This window comes from Coturnix japonica, chromosome 14, assembly GCF_054131305.1.
Source record: "Coturnix japonica strain WE chromosome 14, WE-NBRP24, whole genome shotgun sequence".
Classification (NCBI taxonomy): Eukaryota; Metazoa; Chordata; class Aves; order Galliformes; family Phasianidae; genus Coturnix; species Coturnix japonica.
In genome coordinates, this window is record NC_140676.1 from 2440295 (window position 1) to 2468180 (window position 27886).

At 44.9% G+C, this 27886-nt stretch overlaps 2 protein-coding genes across 10 annotated transcripts; one reads left to right on the forward strand and one right to left on the reverse strand.

Moving 5' to 3' along the window:
* The first annotated feature begins 77 nt into the window (after positions 1-77).
* SPG21 (SPG21 abhydrolase domain containing, maspardin) lies at positions 78-7724 on the forward strand. 4 transcript variants are annotated; one of them, XM_015873342.3, is made up of 9 exons: positions 78-464; positions 1003-1092; positions 3954-4115; positions 4225-4305; positions 4901-5046; positions 5551-5659; positions 6144-6251; positions 6647-6787; positions 7088-7724. In XM_015873342.3, the coding sequence occupies exons 2-9, from the start codon at positions 1030-1032 to the stop codon at positions 7208-7210; spliced, it is 933 nt and encodes a 310-aa protein (XP_015728828.1). In that variant the 5' UTR covers positions 78-464; positions 1003-1029; the 3' UTR covers positions 7211-7724. The 4 variants fall into 4 exon arrangements, with proteins under 4 accessions (XP_015728828.1, XP_085371369.1, XP_015728827.1 ...); XM_085515243.1 differs by having other exon boundaries at positions 78-177; positions 4191-4305; XM_015873341.2 differs by having other exon boundaries at positions 78-177.
* On the reverse strand, positions 7371-19067 carry ANKDD1A (ankyrin repeat and death domain containing 1A). Of its 6 annotated transcripts, XR_001557585.3 has the most exons (16): positions 19021-19067; positions 17348-17451; positions 16849-16947; positions 16305-16403; positions 15818-15922; positions 15119-15217; positions 14606-14704; positions 13518-13616; positions 12854-12952; positions 12511-12609; positions 12072-12170; positions 10959-11054; positions 9388-9589; positions 9116-9247; positions 8603-8809; positions 7932-8339 (listed from the first exon to the last, which is right to left on the reverse strand). XR_001557585.3 is itself a non-coding variant. In XM_015873333.3 (15 exons), exons 1-15 carry the CDS (start codon positions 19052-19054, stop codon positions 8748-8750), a joined length of 1524 nt encoding a protein of 507 aa, XP_015728819.1. In that variant the 5' UTR covers positions 19055-19067; the 3' UTR covers positions 7371-8747. The 6 variants fall into 6 exon arrangements, 3 of the variants coding, with proteins under 3 accessions (XP_015728819.1, XP_015728818.1, XP_085371362.1); XM_015873333.3 differs by having other exon boundaries at positions 7371-8809; positions 12854-12949; XM_015873332.3 differs by having other exon boundaries at positions 7371-8809.
* Positions 19068-27886: the final 8819 nt, after the last annotated feature.

The window sequence follows — 27886 nt, forward strand, 5'->3', positions numbered from 1 at the left end:
CACCGCGCGGGGGGGGGGTCTCTACTTCCGCCTCGGTAGCGATGGCGGCCCGTCCTGCTGTCACGTGGTCGGCGCGGGGTAGTACCCGGAAGTAGCGGCTGGTGGTGGAGGAGAGCGGCGCAGGCGGCACCGCGCCCCGCTGACCGGGCAGGGCCGAGCCGCCAGCGCTGCGCCCAGGTGTGTGGGGGCGCCGCTATTGAGTGTTACTGAGCGGGGCTGCGGGGTCTATGAGGCTCCGGTGGGCTGGGGGCGGCCGGGGCTGAGGCCGAGGGGTGGGTGTTGTGAGGGTGGCCCTGTGGGCGGGGGTCTCGTGGTGGGGAACAGGCCTCGTTGCGGAGTGGACGCGGGGCCTGCAGGCAGGGCACACACTGAGCAGCACTGGGCCTGTGGTTCCCTTCCATAAGCAGTGACAGGTCCTTGGAAACCCCGGTGCTGGACTCTGGATCACTTGGGTGCTGGCCAAGGTAAAGGGCAGAGCTCACCTGTGTCCTGCGTGCTCCTTTATCCTGCCCGCTGACAGCACACAGATCAGCTTAAGGCTGAAGGAGGGGAGGTGATGGCAGTGCGAGTGTAGGGGCTGTTTGCAGTGAGTGCTTTAGTTCATTGGAAGTTGTTGTCTTTGTGTCTGTGCAGCTCTGCAGGCTGCTGGAAAAGCTGTTCTTACCTTCACTGCAGTTTGATGTGCTGCCAGACTCTGACAAAGTGCTGTTAGCTCTATAAGGCCCTTCTAGCCTGCAACAGTTGTCTGTTACCGGGACTGTGCCGTTACAAGAGCATCGTCATTTCCTAATTGGAGCAGTGCATGAAGGCAGTTGGGTGACTGCCTCGTGGGAGCACAGTTGTGTGGTTTGTGATGAAAAGATGAGGAAATGGTGCAGGTCAGATGCAGTGCTGCTGTGAGCAGCTCCCTGCAGGTGCTTTGTGTGCATGGCACAGCTCTTGCCTGCTGCGTAAGGGAAACCCCGTGTTCTTGATTTCAAACATTGTTTTTCTTTGTTTCAGTCTGACCCGAGTTTTTTCCTAACCATCATGGGAGAGATTAAAGTCTCTCCTGACTACAACTGGTTCAGAAGCACAGTTCCTCTTAAAAAGGTATGTACCGCAGTCCTCAGCTTGCATGCTACATCTCTCCTTGTACTCTATGGCACAGGAATTCAAGCAGTTTGGCTCTGGATAATGCAGAACAGTTGTGGCTGTGTTCATCCAGACAAACTGTTTCCCTACATGTCTTAGGAGTGCATGAAAGCACACTCTTACTTTTACTTTTCACATGCTTCTGGGCAAGCAGCATGCTCGCAGTTGCTGCCTTCCAGCTGGTTTTGTTCTTTAATGTGGGCAGCTCTTTGGGCTGCAGGATGGTGCTGGCAGAAGAGGGAAGAACAGCACTACTTCTTTCAACAAGTTGGTTCCATTTGGGCCACTGTAAAGGAACTGTGTCCCCAAACCTAAGGAACAATGCTTAAGTGTGCCTGGCTTTCTCTAAGACATCAACCTCATGACATGGTTCTGCCTTCAGCTACTGCTGACTGATCAGGATTTCAGAAATAAGAACACGTGTGTAAGCCAAAGCTGTTGTTAACAGGGTTTCTGGTGACCTTCAGACTAGGGAATGCCTTTCCCCCTTGAGTGATCCAGCCATCTCCAAAGTAAAGTGATGCTACAGCGATGAATATGGGGTATGAAGAAGATAGAAGTAAAATAGTCCTTGTTTCTGGCGGGTGTGGGACGTACTTATGATTACATTATCTTCCCAAAGGCTTAAGCAAAACTTGTGCACTGTGGAGGAAGGAATGGCCAATCACTGTTACTCCTGATCAGTGCCTGTTACCCTAAAGAAGCAGAGCCAGCACTGTTTGAAAACATGTTAAGATGCTCCTCTCAAAAGCAGCAGGAAATACACAGCTCCGTTGCCTTTCCTGCCCTTGTCAGAAACAGGAAGTACAGTGCAGAACATAATATTTTTAGGCAAAGTCTTAAGCTCTTCCTCTGAACCTGCATTTGGATTTGTGGCCCCTAAAGTCAACAAGTGCCACAATGTGAGTGGCCCTGATGTGATATTTCAGCTCAGATAAACATTCTGGTTCTCCACTGGGAACTGCAGCCACTCTGGTCCTTGTCATGGCTGCTGTACTGTTGGTGTGGGTACTGCAGCTTCTTAGGGCCTAAAATGAAGGAAGAAGGGAGTACAAATTAAGGCTGATTCAGACCAGACGCTGTACCACTGTATAGGGATCTCCTCCTCAATATACACCACTTGCTGTTTTAGATCAGTCCTTCTTTAAAACCATCAGCAGAGGACACTCTGGTTCTGCTAAAGCCAAGGGAAGTTCTGCCTCTTGTTTCAGTGATGTACAGATTTTGCCCTTTTGACTGTAACTATTAACTGTTTTGACTTTTGACTGTAAATGCTCTTCAGCAGTGGACCTGAAAAAAGCTAATGCCCTCCCAAGCCAGCAGTTAACCATCCCACAGCACTTAGCATTGGGTTTGAGCTGTAGTAGTATCTGGGATGTGGCTGGAAATCAAATAGAACAGTTCAAACCCCCTGATTCATTGAGTTTGAGGAAAGAAACTTTACCTCTGAGCCTCAGTTCCCTTCATAAGTCAGGTGTTGCTCCTCATCTGGAAGTACTCCTTAAGATTCTGCTGTAGCCATTGACAGCTACCTTGAATGTCTCCAAAGTTACTGTAGAATAACAGCTGAGAGCTGTAATTTCTGGAGATGATGTGAAGGGTTGATTTTTGGGAGGCTTTAGGAGGGCTTTTGTGCAGGGTGCTGGGGGGGTTTTTGTGTGTATGTGTTTTCTTAGTGGCTTCAGTGGTCTGGGAAGCCCTGCTATGTAATCTGTCTTTCTTTGTTTCTCTTGGAGATCTCACAAAACAGCAGTATCATGTGATTCCTCACATGTTCCCAGAGCTTGAAATACCGGCTTTATTACAAGCAGATTTGTTAATCAAGCAAAAATGATACACTGTTCTCTAACTCCCTGAGCAGCTTAATTGCTGTGATGGGAAAGTGAATTATGCTTCTATGCTGCTATTCAAAAAATTACAGAATCTTGACACGTGGATGAACTCCTGCTGTGCGATGCAGCTTTCCTTAGATTTGTGACTGTTGATCTGGAATGAGCTGCATGCTTTTTGCTGGGGTGATGAGGGTTGAAACCAGCATGCTAAATACACACAACAGCTTGTTGGTAGGTCAGGCCCTGTAAAAGCGAGCCAGGCTTCAGCAAGGCTGGAGCAGACAATCGTTACCTAATTCCTATACTTCTGAATATACTATTTCTGCTGTGACTTCTTGCTTCTGGCATGTTACGTGCCCTCTGTGAGCAGCTTGTGGTGGATAATCTGCTTCATCCAGCTGTGTCGTAGGGACTCCAGGCTCTCCTGACATGTGCTTATTTCTTTCCAGGTCAGCTGTGCAGTGCTGCTCTGGGAGTTGAGTACATCCCTAGCAATCAGGTGTAACTGCTTTAAATCAATAATTTGCAGTTAGCAGCATAATTCAATAGACTCACACACATCCAGACCTGTAACATCTTTTGTCCAGTAAATAGGAGTTAGTTAAAAATCAGACCCTGGGGCAATGCAGGCTCTTCCAGCCTAAGGCTGCTGTTCTGGGTACTGTGAGCTGGCCCCATGGTTCTCTTTTGGGCCGTGGCACAGTGGCTCCAAGCATATTTCTCCTCATGTGGAACTGTATAAATGGGTCTGACAGTGCCCGGTTGTAGTTCTGTCTCCAGCTCCATCCTTGGAAACATCATTGCTTAGTAAACAGCCTTAGAGAAGAAAGTTGTTGTGAGAAATAAAAGCTGGTCTTATTCAATAGTTTTGGATACCGTAATATTTACTGAATGACAAATATTTTGTAGTAGCAATCCTGGAACATGCTTGAAGAAGCTCATTTCAGTCCTGTGTTTCTCACCCCTTCTCTTCTCCTCTTCTTCCAGATAATAGTAGATGATGATGACAGTAAAGTCTGGTCGCTGTACGATGCAGGACCCAGGAGCATTCGGTGCCCGCTCATATTTCTTCCTCCTGTAAGTGGAACTGCAGATGTGTTTTTCCAGCAAATTTTGGCACTGACTGGATGGGGTTACAGAGTTATTGCTGTGAGTATCATCTAGAAACCTTGAATGTGAGAATCAGTGTAACTTTGTAGCAGGAGGTTGACGTCTGATGATTAGAGACTGGCTTTTTGTGTCTTGTATATTGTTTCAGTTGCAGTACCCGGTGTACTGGGATCACCTTGAGTTCTGTGATGGATTCAGAAAACTGTTAGACCACCTTCAGCTGGATAAAGTGAGTGCCCAGAGATGGATATATAGCTGCCATAAAAACCTGATGCTTGAAGGCCTCATTTAAGAGCAAATGTGAAGTTCACAATGCAAAACCAGCCTATAAAGAGGCTGTGTTCTTTTGAAACTAGTTTATTTTTGAAAGGAAATTCCCTTGAAAATCTGACTGAATTCTCTGCTGTTGGAGGCTTATTACATTGGGTTGCTAACTGCATTTTTCTTTCTTGCTGAGATCCTGCTGAAGTTATCCTTCATAACTCACATTGTACAGAATATCACCATAAAGTACCTTGGATTGGAAAAAACATTGAATATAAAGTGAAATGATTACATTTTACTTAAGCACGATGAGCACACAGAAATTAGAAGCGTGATCAGGAAACGCTTCCTTTTTTTGGTATTTATCTCTTCTTGTAAATCAAAGAACCTACATTGAAGGCCTTTTTGTTCTGGTTTTGTTTTGTTTTGTTTTTCCAATTAAAAATGAGCTATAAGGACAAGGTAAAACTTGAAGGACTTTTTGTAACGTGGCCCTTAAGGGTCACTTAGTTCTCAAATGTAACATGACCTGTTTGTTTTGGTTTTCCTTTTTGAATTAGGTTCACCTTTTTGGAGCTTCTCTAGGAGGCTTCCTGGCTCAGAAATTTGCTGAATACACACACAAATCTCCCCGAGTTCAATCTCTGATTCTATGTAATGCCTTTAGCGACACTTCCATCTTCAATCAGACATGGACAGCAAACAGGTAAGGAAGACCGAGACAAGCAATGAGACTGGTGGCATTAATGTGTTTTCTGATGAAATTCCACACTGATCTGGTTCAACATGTGTTTAACTTGTTTTCAGCCTGCGTGCCTAATGGTGAGGGCTGGAATACATGTGACTTTTAAAACCATACTATAAAGGAAACAGAAGTTCTCACAATTGGGAGTGTGGAATTTGACAGACTCCTCCTGTATTTATTTCCTGTGATCATTTAAGGACGTGGTCAGACTTCAGAATTCTACTTGATTTCCAGCAAAACTTTTTAGAGTGAGGAAAGTGTTATTCACAATGTTTTTAATACACCCTTGCAATGCAGCAGCTTTCCAGAGCATTTCAGTCACATATCTGCAAGTTTTTCCATCTCTGCTCTTGAAGCATCTTCACGATTTCATTTGAAATTCTTGCACAAAAGTCAGTGCAAGAAAAGGGAAGACTTAAAAGAAAGCATCTTAATTCTGATTGTTACGTCTTGTTTCTGTTTTAGCTTTTGGTTAATGCCTGCTTTTATGCTGAAAAAAATTGTCCTTGGCAATTTTGCATCTGGTCCTGTAGACCCTGAAATGGCCGATGGGATTGATTTCATGGTGGACAGGGTAAGTGGCTGTGTGCTCCAATGGCTGTAATGTCAATCTTTGTGAGATATTCACTTAGTAGATGGGAGGTTGTAGATATTTCTGCTGCTTTCTTCATTTACTTACCCAGAAGTGAACAGTGGATGGATTCTCAGCAGGTGTTGGCTGCAACAGCTCTTGCAATTTAACTGGTGCTGTGATTTGTCTACCTTATTGTTCCATTTATCTATGTATATTGGAAGAGAGGTGGCTAAGAAAGAGATGGAAATGGGAATAAGTGCTGAGATAGTAGGCTATGCTCTAGAGGCAGGAACAATTAATTAAACGTTCTAAGTATTTGTCTCATGCAGCGAAATATTAAGATGGAACTATGATCTTCATCTGAAGTGCAGTCATGTTTCCCTTTAAAACTAAAGAGCTGTCTTCTCTTTGGCTCTGCTGTTATTATTGCATTAACTTCCTGCAGTGAAATATGTTATTAATCACAATTTGTCTCTACTGAAAGCTGGAGAGTCTGGGCCAGAGTGAGCTTGCCTCGAGACTTACCCTCAATTGCCAGAACTCTTATGTGGAACCTCATAAAATCCGAGACATCCCCGTAACTATTATGGATGTAAGTTTATTTCAGCTTAATTTTTTAAATACTTTTTTTTTTCTCCCAAACATCATTTCCTCCTCTTGGAAAGCAGGGCCTGGATATTGTGTTCACAACTTAATAAATATTTGCACCATCTAATTTTGTATTTAAATAGTTTTTCTACTGACTGGATAAGACAGCGGCTCTTCTGTGTTGAATTAATGGCTGTTACTGCACAGAACACCCAAATGTTTATCTATCAGTGTTAGCTTTCTAGTCACTGATGCTTAACTTGTTTGCTTGTTTTCTGTTTCATTAAAACTGCTCCACAGACAAGCTGGCAACTGCTTCTAGAAACAGGGTCTGTCAACTTGATTTAATAAGCAAAATCTGACTAGACTTAGAATTAACTGTTGTCACTTGTTGCATAGGTGTTTGACCAGAGTGCGCTCTCAACCGAAGCGAAAGAAGAAATGTATAAACTTTATCCTAATGCCAGAAGAGCTCATCTCAAAACAGGAGGCAATTTCCCTTATCTCTGCAGGAGCGCTGAGGTCAATTTATACATTCAAGTGAGTGTCTGCATTCAAACCTAATCTACAAATGTGTTGCTGAAATAACAGGAAACTTTTTCTGAGCTTGCTTTTTTCTTTAACTGCCTGATGTTTTTACTCCCATATCACTGATAGAGAAGAACTGTGCTGCAGGTTTATCAAGGGTTGGTTTTGGAGGCTTGGTTGCTACCTGTTCCCTCAGTCCTTTGTCTGTACTCTTGTATTCCAGGCCAACAACTTCATCCTCACTGAAACATTACCCATAAGGAATGTGTCTTAATCTACACCGGTTTCACTGTTATTTTCTATATCCAACAGATTCATTTACTGCAGTTCCATGGTACCCGGTACGCAGCCATTGATCCCTCTATGGTCAGCGCAGAAGAACTGGAAGTCCAAAAGATCAGTCTTCATAGCAGCAGTGAACAGGAAGAGCAGTAGGTTTCTGACTGCCAGTGAAAACGAGGAATCAGTTTGGGCCTCCTGCGTACAATCACCTGTTCCTACTCTGCCTTTCTCCTTGTGTTAGCCGATTATCACTGTGTGATTCCAGCAGGATCAAGTCAGTGAGCTACTCGCGGACAATAAACACTCAACAATGTGACAGGGCATCCGTTTAATTTTTAGTCTTTGAATTCAAGAAAGTATCTTTGAAGACTACAGTTTTAAAAACAAAGACATTTTTGCTACCAAAGTCTTCACTATCACGTTCTTAAACAGAACAGTATTTCTTTTTATATTTTCATTCAGCTGTATATATTGCCACATGCAGGTTGTGTACTTACAGGTTGACATATATTTTTGTTGAATATTTGATTTAAAAGTTGTTTAAGTGCCAATGATGCCATCACTTCTTTGCTCCGTATGTTGTGTTGCAAGTTAGTTTCCATTTGAAATTTTTAACTTTCTTGCTAGCTGTTAAAAATGGTTTTCAATAAAACTCCAATTTCAGCAATTGCCTCTTCTACTGATTGCAAGAGAACAGCAGCGTTGCTTTCTGTAGTCTAGGTTTATCTCTACGGGTACCTTTTAGACGTTAAGAAAAGCCGAACCTTCTACTTGAATTTGCCTCTTATGCAGGTTTGTTTTGTTGTTGGATTTGTTTCTTTGTGGTTTTTTTTGTTTGTTTGTTTTTTAAGAAAAGGCTGACTAGGACAAAGTGTGCAAATTTAACAGTAACATTCTGATTCATTGCAATACAGCCATTTTTTCTACTTGAAACACTCTAAAAATACAAAAGCTGATGGGTCAAATCTGTGTTTATGAAAACTGTCCTTAGGAGAGACTGTGTAAAATAATCAATGCTAACATCTTGGAGTTAAAACAGTAAAATCCATGCAGCAATGCTGTGCATGAACATATCAGCCCTCAGGTCACCTTAACAACTTCACTCTTTGTCTCTTAGATCACAGATAACTCCATGTCCATCTAAGCTTTTCAAGTGACAACCCAGAGATTAAAGAAGTGACCCACCTGAATTATATGTGTTACACCGATCAATCTCGATGGTCTTCTCCTTAAAGACCACAGACCATGTAGTCACCTCAACTTTTCTGAACAAACTCCCATGCTAAGAGGGAAGTTGAGAAAAAATCTAAGACACAAGCATTAGACCAGAATCAAACACAAAACAGGTATGTAAAGAATGTTTCTCAAATTAAAGGCATTCTGCCCAATTTATAAAACTGACAACTAAAAACTTACATACAAAATTGTGATGCAAGCAAGTTACAGTAAAATACTGCAGTATTTCCTGATAGCATCACTTACCATACTGTGACTTACATCTTATTACGTTATTTGGAACATAGGGAATAGCCAATAAAATCCCACCTCTTTATAAAGCAGGCATTTAGACTGCTACTATTTGCTGATATCCTTGTAGTTCCAGACAAAGAAGGTAGCAGCATGACAAGCCCTGAAGTTATAGCTGCTTTCTGATAAGTAGCATAGCAAGTGATTCTTCTCCCTTTGGGTGTCACATTGCTGTGCATTTCCTTGGAGAAGCAGGGTCTGCGTTTGCTTTTTTCCGAATGCTTTCTGTAAAAGAGAATTTTCTTAACGTTAAGGGGCTGGGCGGGTATTGGTAACACAGTATGTTTGCTAAAGGATGTTTGGATCTGTGTTTACTGGTTGTCCTCGTGCTGCAGGCACGAGGCAGAATGCATTAATTTATCAAATAAGAGAAATGACGCATGGAATGGTGGCGAGAGGTGGGACAGGGCACTGTACCTTCCAGCCCCTGTGACTTGGTTTCACTTACGTTTTTCTCTGTATATGCTGTATTAGCAACAGAATTCAACCAGTGCTTAGTGTGTACTATTTGAAGGAAAACAAAAGTGTTACCTGCTAAATCTCTTCTTCCAATGCCCACAAGACCTTCATACAATCCCTTGACTGGATTTTCTCCTGCCATGATCACACCGTGTAGCCAGATGAGCAACATCCTGTGGCCGTGCTCCCTGTAGCTTGCAGTACCTGGTGAAATGAAACTGAAATTGCACTTTGCAGTCCATAACCCTGACTGAAACTACTCATGCTTCAGTAGTACTGCAGACCTTTATCCTGGAAATGCAGTCCAAGTGAAGTACAGAAAACAGTTGGGCAATGCTTTATACCTGTCCATTGTTGCTCAATGGCTCTAATGTGTGCATCAGTGAATTTCCAGTAATGTGCCAGCTTCTTCCATTCACCAGGTTTGAGGTATTTAGTAGCTAACCTCCACATTACTGAGCGAATGTGCTGTGTTTCCACCCTGTGATCTTGCTTAAAGGTCAAGTGCCTTGTCACCCAGGAGTTGGAGTCACTGTTCAGGTTGTCCTGCAAAGCCAGAACAGGAGTTTCAGTGTAGGATATTGCAGAACTGCTATCAGTCTATTGTGGGATAAGATGCAATTTGGTGAGTCCTGCTGCTTTTCTGCTGGCATTGAAGTGTGAAACCGTATCTTGTTCTCATGTCAATCTACAATAGGTCTGTCTTGATGAAGCTGACAACCTCAGTGAAGCTGGGACATTAATGATCTATTGTGTTGGTATTACTGACATCAGCCCCATCGTGCTCCCTGAGCCAAGACCTGCACATGCCCTCCTGCTATCACTGAAGCTTTTTACATAGCTGCCATTCTGCTGTCTCCCACATACTCATCTCTGCAGGTTGCTACGAGCTCATTCTGGTGCAGCACATTTATTTTATTCTTGTTTCACTCTACTTTTAATGGTGCATGTTAACAAATACAGTTAATAGCAACTTTGCTGTGGAAGCCCATGCAAATCACAGTTTGCATTTCTATAGCACCTTTTAACAGGAATTTGTACGAAGAATCAATTAATCAGATTTCCTTGTGCCCCTGGAACACAGGCACGTGCTCACCTCCTTTGCCTGCCAGACTGCTAGCCAGATAAACGACTTTACTTAGGGCTATGTGGGAAGCCCATGCAAGGGCCTGACACAGCATTACTTCTGTTCCTCTGCCTTCTTTTCCTTCCCTTCTAGAGTATTGCATTTCCTGGCGGTGGAGAATACACTGAGTCCACAAAGGTGCAAGGAATGCAGTGTTCAGCTGTGCTCGTGACATGCCCTCTGCTCAGACTGTGTTGGGCACAGATCTGGGACTTGGAGGAGGGGGCTGAGGTTGAGCAGCTGTACCCTACACACAGGAGACACTGCTGCCCCACTCTAGGAAACACAGAAGGAGCAGCCCCAGCTGTGGGGAAGTTTGAGAGGGAATTTGGTTATTCCAACAAGAAACAATCACTCATCTTGCAGGAAACGATATTTGTAAGAGGTGAGTAACTGCTGTAACTCCCAAGGTCACAGATGTTGACCTCAAGCCAAGCATTTACCTATTCAGTGCTTCAGTTTCTCCTTCTGGGAAGAAGAAATAATTATACCCCGCTCTCTTCTATAAGGCTTTGGGAAAGATGCCAAAGAATCTTTGAAAACCCCTGTTCACTTCAGCACAGCCTGAAGTTTCTAACAGAGGCTTTTTAAAAAATAAAAAGCCTTAAGTAGATGTGGTTGACATGCTGAGGGCTTTTGTTTTCTTTTAAATGGAAGCTGAGGTCAGGCTGTCATGGAATGTCCTGCATTTCTTTTTCTTTTGACAGTTGGTAATGTGGAGTCTCAGCGGAGACGATAAAGCTACAGCTGCCCTGTAAAACACAAGGCATGGTGGTATGAGCTGCTCACCTTTTCCCATTTGTAAAACCGATCAGCCTTGATAATCATGTCTGCCAAGTTGATGTGATTGCCTCGGGCAGCAACATCCAGAGATGTTTTTCCTTGCTGAAATCAGAAGGGGAAAAAAATGAGCTGGAAATGACCTAGCTGTGCTCACCTGGCAGTCATTAACAGCAGGCAGCTGATCCTATTGAGAAATGTACCTAGCTGTGACGGAGGATCATTATTCTCCACCTGTAAACTATGATCAGATGTGAGTTACCTTCAGCTTATTGCATGCAAGGCTTGTGGAGTCATTTTCCAAGATCTTCAGCATTTTCTCTGCTGCCATGGGAGAACTGTCAAGTTTGGCAGCAACATCTGGGAATGTATCCTGTAAATCACAGTGGATTGCAGGATGCAATATGGGCACTATCTTCAACAGATTAGCTCAGCTCTACAATCCAAGGCATTTTACAGCCTTTTGCATAGCAGGTTTGTTGATGCACAGAGCTGAAGTGGTTTGTGCAATCTCATTAACTTTATTGGATCCATAATGTGTGATTAAAAATGGACTCCTGGGAAAAGCACAGGTGGATGGGACTATGAAAATGTAACTACACTCCTTACATGAAGATAATTTTGGATACAGCAATTGGGCAGTGGGGAGAGTGTTGTATATGCATGTGAGAGCATACACAAGATTAGAAAGTTGCACCAAGGAAGGTGAGCCAGCCCAGCCATCAGGCACGTGAAAGATTCTAGTCTCAGATGTGAGCAGAAACCCAGTTCCACACAGAAAAGTGTGCCAGATACTTTAAACCTGTTAAAACATACGTTGTGATCCCTGAATTATTTTATCATTCCTCCATTCTACCTTTGATATTAATGTACGCAGTATCTCAAGCAGAAGTAATACGAACTGGAGCAGATTTTAGAGGAAATTTTGCTCATTGTGTGAACTGTTTTCTATATTCCTAAGAACCAGCCACTTCTTTACTGGAAAAGGCATCAAAACAACCTACTCAGTAACATTTCCAGTCCTTATCCCTGGAAGCATCCAGATTTCTATTTTATTCCTAGCACTTGAAAATTAGGAAAAGTAAGAAATGACAGTTTTATTCAACCCATGGAGACATTTACCTTGTCCATTAGTTTCAGATTCACTCCAGCAATGAGAATCATCTCAGCGATGTCCTGTCTGCCATGCTCTGCAGCGATGTGAAGCGAAGTCTGCTGCCTCTGCATAAGAAGGGTGAAAGGAATAAATTTCAAAGAGGCACAAGCATGAGGCATGCATGATTCCATGCAAAAAGGGGAGAGTCTATACCACATCTCTGTACACAGGTCCCATGGACATGGCACAGCCCACACAATGAGTGAGTACTATTAAGAGATTACCTCACTTTAGTACTCAGTATTCAATTCACAGGCTTCACATTTCCTAAATTACGCTTCCAGCTTTTCTCCATTTTAAAGCTCTCCGCTGTAGCCCTGTCCCCAAGGTGATCGAATCTTCCACAAAATGGGTTCACATTTCAAATTAAAAAAAAACAAACAAAAAAAAGAGTTGCAGACTTACATTATCTGGAATGTCAAGGTCACACTCCGCATCAATGAGGAGCTTCACCAGTGCTGGGTAGTTCTGCAGCACCGCAATGTGTGTCGCTGATGCATTTTGCTGTACAAAAAAGAACTTGTGCTTAGAAAGCACTCACCTCCAAGGCATCAAAATGACTTCATTGTGCCTACAATGTCCAAAATAAGACAATTGGCAACTAGGACTAGGGAGTACTGGGATACTACCCCATACACACAGGCTCTACAGCAGCACTGGTCTTTACAAAGTTGCTTTGTGCTCTTGAACAGCTTCACCAGTTGTCTTTGCCTGCTAGTATGGAATGAAAGCAATGAGTGGAACTTACATGATTAACAGCGTCTACGTGGATTCCTGCATCCACAAGGATCCTGGCTATCTCCTCATAGCCATGCAGCGCTGCATAATGAAGACAGTTCATTTTCTTCTGAGAGGCACGTCAGAAAATACAGTTATTAGTCAGCACTTCCATCTGAAGAAGCTACATTTGTTACAGATTACTCAGAGATTTCCCTGCTTCCTTCCTACAAGAACCCCATGCCCAAGAACTAGTAAATCCACACAGACCATCTCCATAGCTCCCTGATCCCAGAGCAACTTCACATCTCTTCATACAAAGCCACATGGGCTTTCACTTGCACTCTCTGCTCTACTTCTGCCAACTCCAGTTTTCATAAGGCAGGCCTGAACCCAAGACCTTTCTACAGGTATCCTGTTATGGCAGCAACAGGAGTATAAAGGAATCTACAGAGCAGGACTAGCTTCTGAGATCAAGAGGCTCTCTCTAGAGACTTAAATGATTGCACAAAGGGCTTCTCCACGCTTACACTACATCACATCACACCACATCACATAGCCATTCCCCCCAAAGAAGTTTGAAACGAACCCTGCACGAGCTGCTGGCTGTACCAACAAGGTTGCACAAGCTGTGCAGGTGCAGTGGCCACACTAGAGAAAGCTTCTGAAAAAGGAGTCACCTCCACAGAGCTCACCTGAGTCTGGGCATTAACATCAGCACCTGCTTCCAAGAGCAGCTTCACACAGTCACTATGACCTCCCTCTGCAGCCAGGTGTAAACATGTAAGTCCTTCCTGGAACAAACAGGATGAGAGAAGCAAAAAAGGAAACACACTGTTCTTCTGTAAGCAAGGACAAGATGAAGTAGTAGAATAAGCAGATCTCAACCATATCTTCTGAATCCATGGCATGTTAAAAGAACAATTCTGAGGGCCAGAGACATCCAAGTGATTGTTAGGAAAATAACAAAGACAATTACCCATCACTAACAGAGTACTGCTCTGCCCTTATGCCATGGGAAACAGCTGGCCCACGGGCCACGCTGCTTCTGCCTGTTCCTTCCGAGGGCTTCAGCTCATTCCTTTGCAGGAAAGCAGCAGAATTCATCTGGTTTTATTATTGCTCTTGCAGATAGGACAGCTATTCTGGGGGTGACAAATGCTACCAGTTATTAAAATTGCTGGTTTCCTTTTTCTTTCAGATCTTAGTGACAATCAAATGTACTTTGGAGGGACTGTAACCAAATAAGACTTAAAAAAAAATAGCTGATAAACTTAATTGGAAGTGTGCCGTGGAATAAATACTAGCTTAACTGAGCCAATATTTGCTATCTAAGTCATTAACTGTGTTCTAACCACTGAATTTTCTGAAGCAGGTCTATCAAAGAGAGATCTCAAACAGAAGGGCCATATGTTCAGTGGCTAAGTCAATACCATAAAGCACACTGAAGTTGAGTTTAAAACACATTCAATAACTATTTAGACACTTGAATGTACAAGTGTCAGAGAGAAAAAGGGAGATAACAGAGTGATAAGGTAGGTCAGGAGGTACAACAGAAAGAAAATGAGATGCTTTAGAATTGGATATTGGTCCAAGAAGGATGTTGCTTTTCACTGATACTCTGCAAGCGTGACCTCCTTTTAAACACATACATTTCAGATAAAAATCAGTTATCTTCTAAACCTGAATAGTGATCATTCAAGCCTGATGACTGGGGCAGGAGAGTACTTCTAGAGATAAAAAGAGCAAAACTCATGATTTTCATTTTATTAAATGTACTTACTAAGTTCCTTTCATCAAGGTCCACTCCAACGTCTACAATCTTCTGCAGCACAGAAAGATGTCCATTTTTAGCAGCTAAATGCAATGCTGTATCCTTTTCCTGAAAGTAAACGTCATTTCATACGCACACATAAATATATGCTTATACGTATATCATAACACTGAGTGCTTATACAACATAATTCTGCAGTGTACCCTACAGTGACTGAATAAGAGGCCACAACCAGTAGTAGCAGTCTGAAACAGTCTTGTATTAAGAGAAGCATGAAGTCAAGAAACCCAGACATCTTAAAGTTCAGTATGGCCCAGCAGGTTTGGTGATGTATCTGCCTGCAAAATTCTGGAAAGAAATCCAGCATGGACTGAGGAGCAAATGGCTTGTGGGTGGACAGGCAAGAAAAGTCCTGACATATCACAACCACAGTTAGAAAAGCTGACAACTTGCCTGCACTGACCTTATTTGGTATCCCATGTCTGACTCCTCACTCCCTTGTGAGTGGTTTTATGTCCATACCTTGTCTTTAGCACTGTGAGAGCAACCCTGCCGGATTAGGAACTCCACCACCTCCAGCTGGCCGTGCTCTGCAGCCAGGTGAAATGCTGTCCTGTCCATCTTTGAAAGAAAGCAGAAAAAAAATAATACAGCCCAACAAGGCTCAGAAGGCAGAAGATCACATCTTCTACTGCAAGCACCCAGTTCTCAGCAAAGTTAGTGTCCATGCAGGCAGAAAGTGTCACACTTCTAAAATAGTTCTCTTTTATTCTGCTGTTGATTTGTATTCCGCTGTACTTTGGGTTAAACTAACAACACAAGCTGAACAGAATTACAGGACTAATGTTCACAACTGTCTCACAAAACACTGGAGACATTCATAAAAATAAAGAATAAAAAGCTTACTAATAGCAACCAGGGATAACACAAAATAGAGAAATAACATCTGAGACAGCAGTTATAAAGCAAATCAGAATCTCTTCTGGGGAAAGGTAGATCTCATGTTGCTTCACTTAGCCTTCAAGGACCAGAATGGGGATAATTCTAGGAACCACGAGTGACAAGGAGCAGAAAAAAATCTGTTCCAGTGCCTTTCTGTCTTCAGGAACAGATCAGCCGCTGCTGGAACATGCAGTGAGAGAGTCACCCTTCGTTGTAACAAATGGCAACATTCTGGCTAAGATCAGTCCTAGAGAAATAAATGAGGGAGAGAATTCCCACCTTGTCCGTCTGATCCACACACACATCTTCCAGGTTTTCCATGATGAATTCCATCACCCGGATGTGTCCCCTCTGCGCTGCACAATGAAGCAGGTTTCTGCCATTCTGGAGAGGAGATCAAAAATAGTTGGTTTAGAAAGCTGAAGACTGAAGGAGTCTCTTTTAACAACTTATTCCTGCTAGCAATGACTCATCTGAAGTCTCCCTGCATCTCCAGAGCTGTATTAGTATGTACTGCAGACAGGCAAGTTACAACCAAAATATTCATGCTCCTTTCCCCATCCAAGGGTTATTTTAAAAAGCATGGGCTGCTGATTTATTAAACCCATTTCCCAGTTCTGTAACACCTTCCACGTCAGTGCTGCAGAAACTTGGGTTGAGAAAGCCTTATACATCCCTATAGCTACAATGATTACATCTGTTTCAGGAATAAATCTAGGCTTGGAAGTGAAGATGGTTTCACTTAAGGTCACCCCATCAGACTCACCTTATTAACGCAGTTTATCTTCGCCCCAGCATTGACGAGGACATGCAGGACATGGAGGTGGCCAAACCAAGCAGACAGGAGAAGTGCATTCATTCCAAACTGGGCAGAGGAAAAGAAAAATACATACAGCTAAACTGCAGACCACTACCACCCCCACTGTAAAGCTAAGTTGTCCATGAAGCTCCCATTTAGCCCAATTACTATTATTCCTGCCACCAACAGTCTCAACAGCTGAGCAGAGACGTGTCTCTTAACTTCCACCTCCTAGTCAATGGTGTCTATTAGCCTGTTGTGATGAGGAAGAGAGAACTTGACGGCTGTCACAGCAATTCCACAAGCCTCACCAACACAATGACAAGAAGCTAAGCACCCTAAAATGTGGCTATCTCCAAAAAGCCACTACACCTTTGCAGAGAAGCCACAGCTTCTCAGGTACCAAAGCGCCTTGTGCCATCCACTCAAAACTAAGGTGCAGCCTTTGCCAGCCCAGCACCCCCCAGCAGCACACGTTTGCAGGATGAGCAAGGGATTTTTGCCTTCATACACTGTCTTCATCATCCAGTGGCACATCATGGTCCAGGAGCAGTCGCACAGCATCCACACTCCCAGCTCCTGCAGCCCAGTGCAAGGCAGTTCGGTCTGTCTGGAAGAGAATGAAGGAGAGAACCAAAGCTGGTGTATGCAGAATGTGTGCATTTTTATCACCCTCCTTCAAGACCCAAATCTGTGTAGAGTTTTCTTTGGCCGCAGCCTCTCTCTCCTTGCTCTGCAGATAGTGACCTCACTGGCTCCAAACAGAACCATAAATTACTACCCTTTGTCAGTGCTTGCAACTTTACAGTCTGCCCAGCACGCCATTTCTGTGGCTTTCAAGTGTGCTGTGAAACTGCCCAGTTGCCACAGGTTCTATTTGGCACTGGGCAGTGTACTTTAAAGCTCTGGCCAATTGAGCAGCTAATGAGGAGAGCAGCGTAACAGAGCTGTAGTTCTCAAACACACTCAGCACTTCCAGCAGCTTGGAGGCAGGAAAACCAGGGACTTACATTGTTTTTGGCTTTGATATTGACCCCTCTCTTGATGAGCTCCTCCATCCTGGCCGTGTCGTTACGCTTCGCTGCATCGTGGAACTCCTTCTCTGAATGAAGCACTGCAGCAGAGACAGAAGAGCTGGTACTGACACAGTGCTGGCATGGAGCACGGAGCAACGTGCCCAAACAAACTTCCCCTTCAGCTCACCAGCCCTCACGACTTCAGGGAAGGGAGACAGCAGAAAGATCCCAGCAAGATCTGCAAGGATCCCAGCTATACAGACGCTGGCATGTTTGCTGGATTCACACTCACCCGCTATCTCCCCTTCTCTGAGCTCTTCATCAGTGTTTTTCCAGTCCTAATTCAGTATCTCCTGTTTGTAGGGATTTATACTAGCCCCAAATCCTTCTGGCCCATTACATCCAGTACCCTCCAAGCCCAGAACTGATGTGAGGACTCGAGCAGAAGACACAAACTCTTCCTTCTGTCACTCCACTTACTACCTGCTGCTCTACAAGGATGCCCTTACACATGGTTCTCCTGTCCTGCACTGTGAACCAGCCAGGCAGCACACAACCACTCTCCATCTGCAATTAGTGTTGCATCTCCTAATAGACAATGGCAGTTCTGCACATTAATTTACACAAATGGCAGCATTTGTCCTGCACAGCAAGGCATAATTTAAGGCTGTTTACTCTCCGTGTTGGGCCCTGCCTCAACAATCTTCTCCTTAATCGAACAAACTCTCCTGCCAAGAAATGAGAGCAATGTGACTGGGCCTGCTGCAGCCTGACAGGGAGGCTCTCAAGGCTTTTGGCAAAGCTGCTACCAGCCTTTGTCAGATCCAGTCTCTGCCCTAATGGTTTTAGAGACTTCTTTAGAGAAGTGATCGAGTCAGACCCTCAGCCTGTCACATCCTGCTGGAGAGCTGGCACAGATGCTCTGTTCTCTTCTGGTTTTGTTCTGTAGCTCTCAGGCTGCAGTTTGAGGATAGATGGGGATCCTGCTCAAGAATACACGCTTGTGTCCACCAAACCTGCTCGTGTTTTAACCCAAATGTAAGTCCACATAGTATTCTTCAGTCACACACTTTGGCTGCTGCCCCATTCTGGTTTTCAGACCTCACTAGACTGCTGACCTAGAGGTGGATAAGCCTCTTCCTTAGCATTATCTAACATAAATCAAGTAGTTTTGAGCACCTGCCATTAATTCTATGCAGCTGCAAACATTTAGGCCTGACACTTCATTACTACTGAGAAAATGCTATCAACTAGAGACAAACCACAAGCTATAGAGAAGCATCTGAAAATGGGAATTGTCCCATACAACAGGAGACTTTCAGCCTTAGTTAAGCAAATACCTTAATTTCTGAGGCAGAAATGCCCTCTATGAACACACACAGCACAGGCGACTCACTGCACCAACGAGCAGGTGGCTTATTATACAAGAAAGCACTAAAGGAGCAGAAATGCATGCACAGAAATACACTGAGAGACCACTCAGGGGTGGCTGGAGGCTGAAATGCAGAATCTGGGCTAAATAAAGGCAGAGGGATCCTTACTGCCCTTACAACCACAGCGAGGAGAGGGGCACTGCCTGCACTGCCTCCATTCCCGCCCAGACCCCTCCTCACAGCGTTCCGTCCCAAGCCCCCTCCTCACAACTCTCCCTCCATGTTCCCACTCACGCGTGTCGTCCTCGGCCTCCAGCTCGTCCCCCATGTCACCTCCTCACGGGAGGGCGGGCACAACCTCATGGGCGGGCCGCACCGCCGCAGAACGCCTCTTTTAGCTGCTGTTTTTAAATAAGATCTATAGAATATCGCCGCCGTTTCCCCCCCCTCAGGCCACCGTTTGAAAAGCAGAGCGGCTGTAGGGGCTCTCTAGTGATTCTCATGCAGCTCGCTTCCTCGTAAAGGGGAGAGGAAGGTGGCCTCGGATCATCAATCCATGGGTTTTTTTTCTTTAATTTTGCTATTTTTTGTTGTTGTTTGTTAAAATAGGCCGCTGTGGAATGGCTTCAGGGGGCAAACCCCAGCATTTCAGTCAGCGCTTTGTGCCAATGCTCCACAGCCCTTTGCTGCCCTCACCTCAGGGTGTTCCGCTTCAGTGCCCTCACTAATAGGGTGCTACGGGTGGTTTAATTCTGTTTCCACATCAATTTGAGGGATGTAGTGGGTTGTTGTGTTGTTTCTGTGTTGTTGTTTTTTTATTATTTTTTTATTATTCCTGAATATAAGGTCCAGGGTTTGGTATTTCCTCACCGTGTGGCCAAGGTGCAGAATGGGGTTAAGATAGTTCTTTACCCTTGGTTTGAGTTAATTCTCCTGTTTCAGCATCAGGATCTAGTTTTGTCTTTCATTTTCTGACCGTTCTTCTGATAATTCTAGGAGGAAGGAACCAGATAGTGGCTGAGCTGAGGGTAGAGGAAGGATCAAATCCATCTGAGAAAAGCAGGATAAAACAGGGTCCAAAGCAGCAGTGAGTGTGTGAGGACACAGGAATGACAAAGCTGCCTGCTTGGCTCCCAGCCCAGCCTACTTACCCTGCTCTGAAGCATCAGGAGCCTGAGCAGATGCTGTCAAGTACCCTCAACACATGCTTTTGTTTTACCTGACATCTCCTTACACTTTCCATGCTTTCTCGTGTTTGCTTGCCCCCTGTCATACCTCTAATATGGGGTGACACCTTGAGTGACATATTGGCTTGAGTAAAAGCTGTTATTTGTTGATCTTCAAGGAAGATGCTGTGGTGAGAAAGGAATAACCTGTTCTGCAAACCTGGAATGGGCAGGACTGGGAAGCATGAGTTTAAATGTCAGTAGGCAGGACTTCAGTTTCTTCTGCATGTAGCTTTTCTAGTGGCCAAGACAGCAAAGGGGAGCAGGCTGCGTAACAGGGATTTCCTTGCTGCTGATCGCAGAGGAGAGGGGCCCATCTTGGGGTAGAAGTGACCTTGCGAGGCCCTTTCTAGCCCTGATGATCTGCTTTCTCTGCAGCATCAGATCTGCATTCCCTGCCTGCACCATGCCAACCGGCTCCATCAGACTTCATGCCTTTCCCGGTCCCCTCTTTAGAAAGAATCCCTAGAGGAATGTGCTGGACGACCGGTTTTGGCTGAAAGCACACAAAGATCATCGAGGCGACCACACGAGGGTGCCAGTGCTGTTTACCTGCCTGGATTCGCTGTGCTATTCAATGAACTCGAGGCTGCAGCCGGGGCTGTGCTCAGGCTCAGGCCAGGCTTAGGGGAAACCACTGTCCTGGAGATCCTTGTGCAGGTCTTAGCTGCTCCTACGTGTGCTGAGATGCAGTGAAGCAGGCCCAAGGGATGTGGAGATATAGTGGCCCTTTACTAAAGGAGAAACATCCATGGGCACAGCTACACCCCATGCAGGCACAGCAGAATTAACTAAAGTGCTGGGCTGATCCATTGGTTTCAGTCTTGTCAAAGGTGCCTTGATGAGGACAGCGCAGCCAAGTGCTGCACTGGTGCAGCTGCCTTGTTGTGGGACCACTGGCAGCGGTTGCAGCTGTGAAATGGAGAAGGATCCTTATTGCCTTGGTAGAGCCTAATCCATAAAGAGAACACTTTATATGTAGGGTCTATGGTTAGCTGCTGGTCTCAGAGCTTAGGATTTGGGTTTTGCTTTCCTTTTATTCAAACTGAATTTAAAAAAAAACTCAAAAACTGTCCGTGATAGGAAAAGCAAACATACGGGCTGCCTAGATAAAGGAAAAGCCCTTCTATACAATAGCTCAGTGGGTAAAGCATCCTCCCCTTGGAAAGTGAAACGCTGGGTTTGATTCTCTCCTCTGCCGGAGGGGAGTCGCAAACCCTGGTCTCTGCAGGACCCCAGAGAGTACTATGAGCAGCAGGCTGCAAGCATGAGTTTTTCTTGCTTTTTTCCTGTTGTTTTAAATAATTAATGATTTGATGAAGCACTGAGCGCAGAAGGCAGGTGTCCTGTCTCCCTGGAGAGGAGTCTGTGCACCCGGCTAGACAGAGACTTGCCCTCTCACAATGAATATTTAAGTGTTTTAGACAAACTGGAACAGAGCCAGCAGGAAAGGCTGAGCCTTCCCCTATGGGTACCCTATTGCCCGAGGGCTGGGGAAACAGCATTGAATAGGGCAGAGAATAATCCCTGCTTGTGTGGACCTACTGTGCCCAGCTCAGCAACCTCCCAGCCCTAGGTGGCACCTCTGGCTCCTGCTACTCTTTCACTTTGCTAGAAGAGATTCAGAGATGGAAAGCTGTTTGGACTTCACTTGTCACTGCTAACATCGCTGTCTGCACCTCTCCCAGCACCTGAATCAGCTGGGATTGATCTGTGGCTTTTCTGCTGCTTAATGCTGACCTCAGAAAGAAGCAGCACAGATGCACTGCAAGTTTGCATCTGCGGGTTTGGGTGTTTCCAGCGGGCAGAAAAAAAGCAACGTAGGCAGTTCCTTCTCTCCTTATAAAATAGGTGCGTGTTCAGGTGTGGAAGGGGTAAGGACTTTCTGCTGATACTAAATACAGAGTGTTGCAAGGATTTATGAACATGCTGAACACTTGCCTAGCGATCCATTTATTAGCTAACAGAACTACAAGAGCTTTTGGATTTTTCCACTAATGTTGTACCACACTGAATGTCAGGGGGAGGTAATAATTTGAATTCTTCTTGCAATATATTCTTGATATTGACCCTGTCTTCAGAAAGGCATTAAAATCTTTGACGTTATTTCATTTGAAGACAAATTTTAGTGAAGCTGGCTATGTGCTCTTTCTTTCTTCAAATGGAAGCTCCCTGACGTAGCATTTTGTGCCCAATTTTTATGTATTAGTTCAGGATAATCATTATTTTCAATCTCCAGCTTTCAATAATTATGATTCAGGTTGTTTAAATCCATGCCATGTTAAAATGTGCCTCTGTTTGCCCTCTGGTTTAGCTGTATACACAGTGATTTTAAAGTCAGCAAGATTTGCAGCTAACCATGTAATACAGCCCACAAACCGGTATGTGTTTACACAGAAACAGTTGCTTACCAAAAAATTTAGCAAATTGGACTTTAATTTATAATCTTCCTTTGGAAGCAAAACTGGAAGGTGACTCCTCCTGCCTGCAGCTGATTGCAGCCCAAGAAACCAAGTCACTGCTACCCCGGAGCAGGGAGCTCAGACAACAGCCTCCAGCCCTGCAGGGTTGTCCTCTCTGGCATATGCTGCCACAGTCAGGAAACTGAATATTGCATGGGAAAAGAGATGGCCACCATCCTCTTTCTGTGTTGATGGTCTGTCTTTATATGACAGCAGAATATACTGAGATGGTCACTGTAGGCTCTACATAGCAGCACCTTAACGAGTTCCCTTGGCTCTGTGCTGTGAAGCCACCAGTGATGCTGTGGGGAATTGTATGTTTGTGCTGCTTTATGTCCCTGCTGTGGGTATGGAAGGGAATAACTGTACAGCCTTTGTGTCTAGGTTTGCAAACTGCACTTTCAGGTATTTCCCATTTGGACAGAATACGTGTTAGGGCTCTGTCTACATGTCTTCATGTGTGGCTTTATCTTATTTGTTATCTGTCTGGGCTAAGCTTTAAGCAGTCCTATAGACTAGGTTATTTTTGCCGCTTTCTTTGTTAGCTGTTGCTGGGACCTGCTGCAGAGCCAAGAATGTGGGAACATCCCAGCAATGCTCACAAACATCACTTCTGTAGCTTCTCACAGTCAGACATATGAAGCTTTCAGAACCCCTGGAAACCTGAGGAGACTCCGCAAATCCACACTGGAAGCTTGAGAAGAGATCCATCACTTTTCTCAAAGGCTGTATTCATCTGCTTGCAAAGCTTCCACAGAGGAGCAGCTTGTTAGATGGACCTGTGGAGCTTGAAAACGTTGCCAGTAATAATTCAGGCCCAGTTCTGAAGTCAAATATTTAGTTAAACAGGCTGTGTGATGACTGGATTAAACACAGTTGGCATCTGAGCCAGCTTGTCGCTTCATTTTTTCTGTCAGTGTCCATCTCACAAGCCTATAATTCAGTTTTTCCCATCTTCCCAGCCGCTGCTTATCCTGTGCAGCCTTTCAGCCAACACAGAATGAGGTATTTCTGAGCTTCTCCTAGCTCAGAAAGCAGCCAGTACCACAAAATGATTTTCTTTGTCTTTAGGCTTAGGAAGAATACAATATAATGGATTTGGGATGAAATCACATGTTAGAGAAATTGTTTGTTTGTTTGTTTTTAAGTAAAAGTCTCAAAGATGCCAGGAAATGTCAGAGGGAGCAGTTAAGCAAGTCTTGCCTGGCAAGATGCCGTATGGGCTTGACACAGATAGTTCAATCCATGTTAACTGCTACTGGAACTTGCAATTGGTGATTTGAACTTTCCTGTCCTGTCAGTGCCACTTTCCAAAGCTCATAGGCCTTTAAATCCCTTGAAAAGATAAATGGGCTTAAGCTTCTGTGTAGCTTTGAAAGTGAAGCTTACACTCAATTAACACAGTCAGCAGGGTTGTTCCTGATGTCCAGGGCACTCCTGTTGATCTCTGCCTTTCACACAGTTTACTGCCATGATTTCACTGTGTCTTCCAACTCAGTTTATTCTTCTTGTAGTGGGAATGCTAAGTCACGGCCTGAACCAGTGATTGAGCACCTGGTGGGAAGGCAGGGCCAACCTGGGAGAAGGCTGGGAGATCACTGGTGTCTCACACAGGTCACAGCAGTCCTGTCCTTGCTTTAACTGCACTCCTTGCGGGCAGAGGTCAGCCTGATCTTTCAAGACCAGGAATGTAAGACTGACTTTCTCTCAAAATGTTTAGTATGTGAAGGAAAGCAAGAACAGCAGGGAAGGATCAGAAGGGCCGAAAATACTATTTTCTGAACACAAGCACAGAAGCTGTGTGATGGAGCTGCTGTCCTGTCTCTACCTGGTTTAAATATAGTGAGCCCTTGGTTATGGGAGGTGGGGATGGCTACGTCCTGTAAACTGAACCATAATTGGATGCTGCATCATAATCCCCTCTCTGATATGCCTGCAGGCCATGCTTTTATTCTCACTTTCTGCATGTGTAAAAAGAGAGAGGATCCTCTGATTCCTGAGCCTCTGTCTGGCTCTTAAAGGCCTTGCTTTTAGCAGAAAAAAATTGCAGTTGAAACGCAGGGCTTTGTAACCATAAACCTCAATTGCTGGAACCTACTGCCAGTGGCACAGCCCTGAGCTTCTCTAATGTCATCCGCTAAAGCTCAATGTGAAATTTTAAGCAAAACAGAAAGTCTTATGTTTGAGCATATAATAAAATCAAAGTAGAAGTGAAGAGTCAGTAGAGCTGTGAAGCTATCATTGCCTTTGTTTCTAACTCCATGTTAAGCCAAGGAGTGCAGCAGAAGCCAGTGAGCACACTGCTGGGAGGCAACAGTGCAACTTTGGAAGTGTTTCATTTCTGTCTCTCAACAATCTTCTTCCAGAACCCGCAACATCTGTCTCTGTCCCCAACCACATGCAAGTGCACTGGAAGTTTGTTCCAAAACTAATGAGTAATTTCATGGTCTTGGAATGAAAGGCAGTGAGAGGGGGCTGGGACAGCAGCTGGAGTTGTGTACTTTACCAGGAGATCTGTGGAGGTCAAATCGCAACCCGATTGCTTTAATTTTATTGCAGCCCACCAGGCTTCCCTTTAAAGTCTGCTGCTAGAATTGCTGATGATCAGTGCAGAAAGCTCTGACACAGACTGCTGTGTTCCACAGGCATCCTTGCTACCAGGCGCAACAAACAACATGGAAAATAATGACATCAGTGGAGAAGAGGTGGGGGAGCTCAGCTGGGCGTTAGCTCTGCTCTGTTCATGGACAGAGTACTCCTGATTGCAGTGCACTCTGAATGTCCTGTCTCTGGTTTCAGTGCAGAGCGCTCGTAGAAGGAGGATTGAGAGAACAAATAACCCTGATGTGAGATCACATTGCTTGAGTGTCTAGTGGGTGCACGTGATATGAGAACAGATACGGAATGAGCTGGCTCACATTGTAGCTGATCTCAGCAGACCTTTAAAAAAGCCCAAACCCCAGCTTTCTCTTAGAGAAGGGACAGGGTTATCTGTGGAGAGCAGTAATCTGTACAGAGTACAGGAAACAGAAGGCAGATGTTGTCATATGTTTATCATATGTTTCCACCAGCGAATCTTCCTTTGGGACAGGCTTGTACATCTCAGACCTTGGAGCAGTAATTGAGCTGTTCTGTGGACTCGCCACGCTGTGTTTATGGAGGACATAAGAATATACAGGGCTCTTCCTCCACCTGCCCAGCTCCTTCCAGTCTGGAGATGAACTTTACATTCACTTGCAGTGACTCAGCTGTACAGCTCGTTTAATCTTCATGCTATTACTCATAGAAAGGGAAAGCCAAATGGCAACGGGTCTGTGCCTGCAGACACCTGTAATTCTCCAGCTTTCTGCTGTGTATCTCTGGATGAGTTTCTGTTTATCAGCACCAGTACATTTATTCTGTTGAAACTTCTCTTTGCAGAGAAGAACTAATTAGGAAGTGAAGTTTTCTACCCCAAAGCTAACAAGAAGAGTGCTCGTCCTCCATGGCTGCTCGCAGAGTTCCTGAAATGGGACTATTTCAAGCTGACATTTGACAGCAGTAGCAATGAGCTGCTGCCAAGTGGAGTAAACACCAGACAGATCTCAGAATGGCTGAAGAATTACCCCTGAGCTGACTCCTGTGGCCTGTGGTGAGCTGCTGCTGCTCTGCCTTGTACGGTGCTCAGCATTTCCAGTGGCAGTGGTTTGCTTGGGACCACATTTGTCTTGTCACCACTTTGGGCTTCTGTCCCATACCTTGACTCCCTCCTGTGATATGACAGTACGTTTGCACACGTGTGACTTGCTTGTTGCTCACTTGCATGTATTTTGTCTGCTGATCAGAACTCAGGGAAACTCTGATTCCTGGTCCGTTCTTTCATTGCATAAAGGGTGGGTTTATTCCATGTTAGAGAGACTGCATGAGCATTAATCACATTTGAAAATCTCACCCAAGATCTGCACAGGGAGGCTTTAGTTGTGAGGTAGGAACCCGTGACTGCTTCTATAGCTCAGCCTAAACCAGTCTTTCCCATTCCAGCCTAATTCCATCTAAAAACCACAGCACAGCCCTTCCTGCACTGCACAGGAGAACGCAGAGCAGAATCCAGGTGGGTGGGCTTTGCAGAGAGCAAGGAGGGAGCTCAGGCCTGGAGCAGTGGCTGTGTTGGAGTTATGGCAGTTTCTTTCCTTTGTAGGACACTGAGGTTTGGGGCACTGATCTTGACCTGTCACTGAAGGGGCTTCTTGGTCCCAGGCCTGGCTCTCCTGTATCAGCAGCCTGCTGCTGTGTGAGGGGCCACACCAGAGTTCTGCTCTCCTAATTTGCCACGATCCCATCCAAAGAGCTTTGATCAGAATTGTTCCATGGACTTTCAGATTTAAAGCTGGGGTTTCCATTATTTTCAGGTGGGGGAAAATAATATTTCATCGGAAAAATTCCAGTGTAGCTGTGGTATGCTTTCAGCTGGCATCCTGCCTGCCCCTGAAAATATTACTGATTTGGAGTGCAAGCACTTCTTGTGAGGCTGGTTGCTTTGGTTGCAATCCTAGCTGAAATATCCCTTTTCCCTCAGCAGATGGTAGGAGTTGGCCTCTTGTTACATAGAGCTGAAGTGACCCTTTGGGGTTGCCCTTCATGGGAGAGGATGGCTGAGCCAGCCAGAGATTCCACAATATTTGGAGCAGTAGCCACTGCCCTGCTGCTCCAGCTGCCTTCTGGAATAATTGCCACCGCCCCCAGCTCTGGCAGGCGTGTTTGCAAAAAGCTCTGCAGGCAGTGGAAGCAAGCTGGTTTCATCATGACAATGTAGTTGTCCTTTTAAGGGAAAATTCCCTCTGGGAGCCAGCCCTCAATTACCTCCTGCTCCAGTGCCTTCTTGCTAGAGACGTCTTGTAATGTGGCTGAGTTACATCCACGGTGCTCTGCAGCTGAGCATCTCACTGCTTTGGAAAAAAATACAGTTAAACTCTGCTGGCTTCTGTTGTTTGCTCGTGATTGTTGAATCTGGAAACTGTGGGGAAAAACTGAAGGTCTGGTTCCCTCATCAGTGCAGAAACAGTCTATGGGTACTACATCTTCAAAGCCAGATGCCTTAACTGTGTTGGTAGTGGAGTCCTACCCAGACACTGTATTCTTCCATTAAGAAGTTTGTCAGAAGATTAGGGAGCCCTGGGTAGTACAAGACTGGTGATAATTAGCCACCACAAGTGTCTGCTAAATGCCAGGAAACTGGGGTAGGCAGTGGCTGCATTCTAATTTGCTCTCATTCACAGTGGTGAATGGGAGGGGTCCTCCAAGGGTCCTGATTTGAAGGCCTAAAAATTCCTTCTATTCTACTGCCATGTCTCATAGTCCACAGGGGAGATGTCTAACTGGGACGGGGCTGCTGCAGAGCTTGCCCTCCACTCTGTCGCAAAAAACATAGTGGGAACATGCAGTGCTGTAGAGAACAGTCTGTGCTCTGTCTGTTCTATAGGGATGGTGGCTTTG

Coding starts and splice junctions, on each gene's coding strand:
- SPG21 (XM_015873342.3), top strand. CDS start 1,030: ATGGGAGAGATTAAAGTCTCTCCTGACTACAACTGGTTCAGAAGCACA. Junction 5,047..5,550: donor CAGACATGGACAGCAAACAG/GTAAGGAAGACC, acceptor TTTCTGTTTTAG/CTTTTGGTTAATGCCTGCTT. Junction 6,788..7,087: donor AGGTCAATTTATACATTCAA/GTGAGTGTCTGC, acceptor TATATCCAACAG/ATTCATTTACTGCAGTTCCA.
- ANKDD1A (XM_015873332.3), bottom strand. CDS start 19,054: ATGGGGGACGAGCTGGAGGCCGAGGACGACACGC. Junction 12,610..12,853: donor ACGTAGACGCTGTTAATCAT/GTAAGTTCCACT, acceptor TTTTTTGTACAG/CAAAATGCATCAGCGACACA. Junction 12,171..12,510: donor ACCTTGACATTCCAGATAAT/GTAAGTCTGCAA, acceptor CTTCTTATGCAG/AGGCAGCAGACTTCGCTTCA.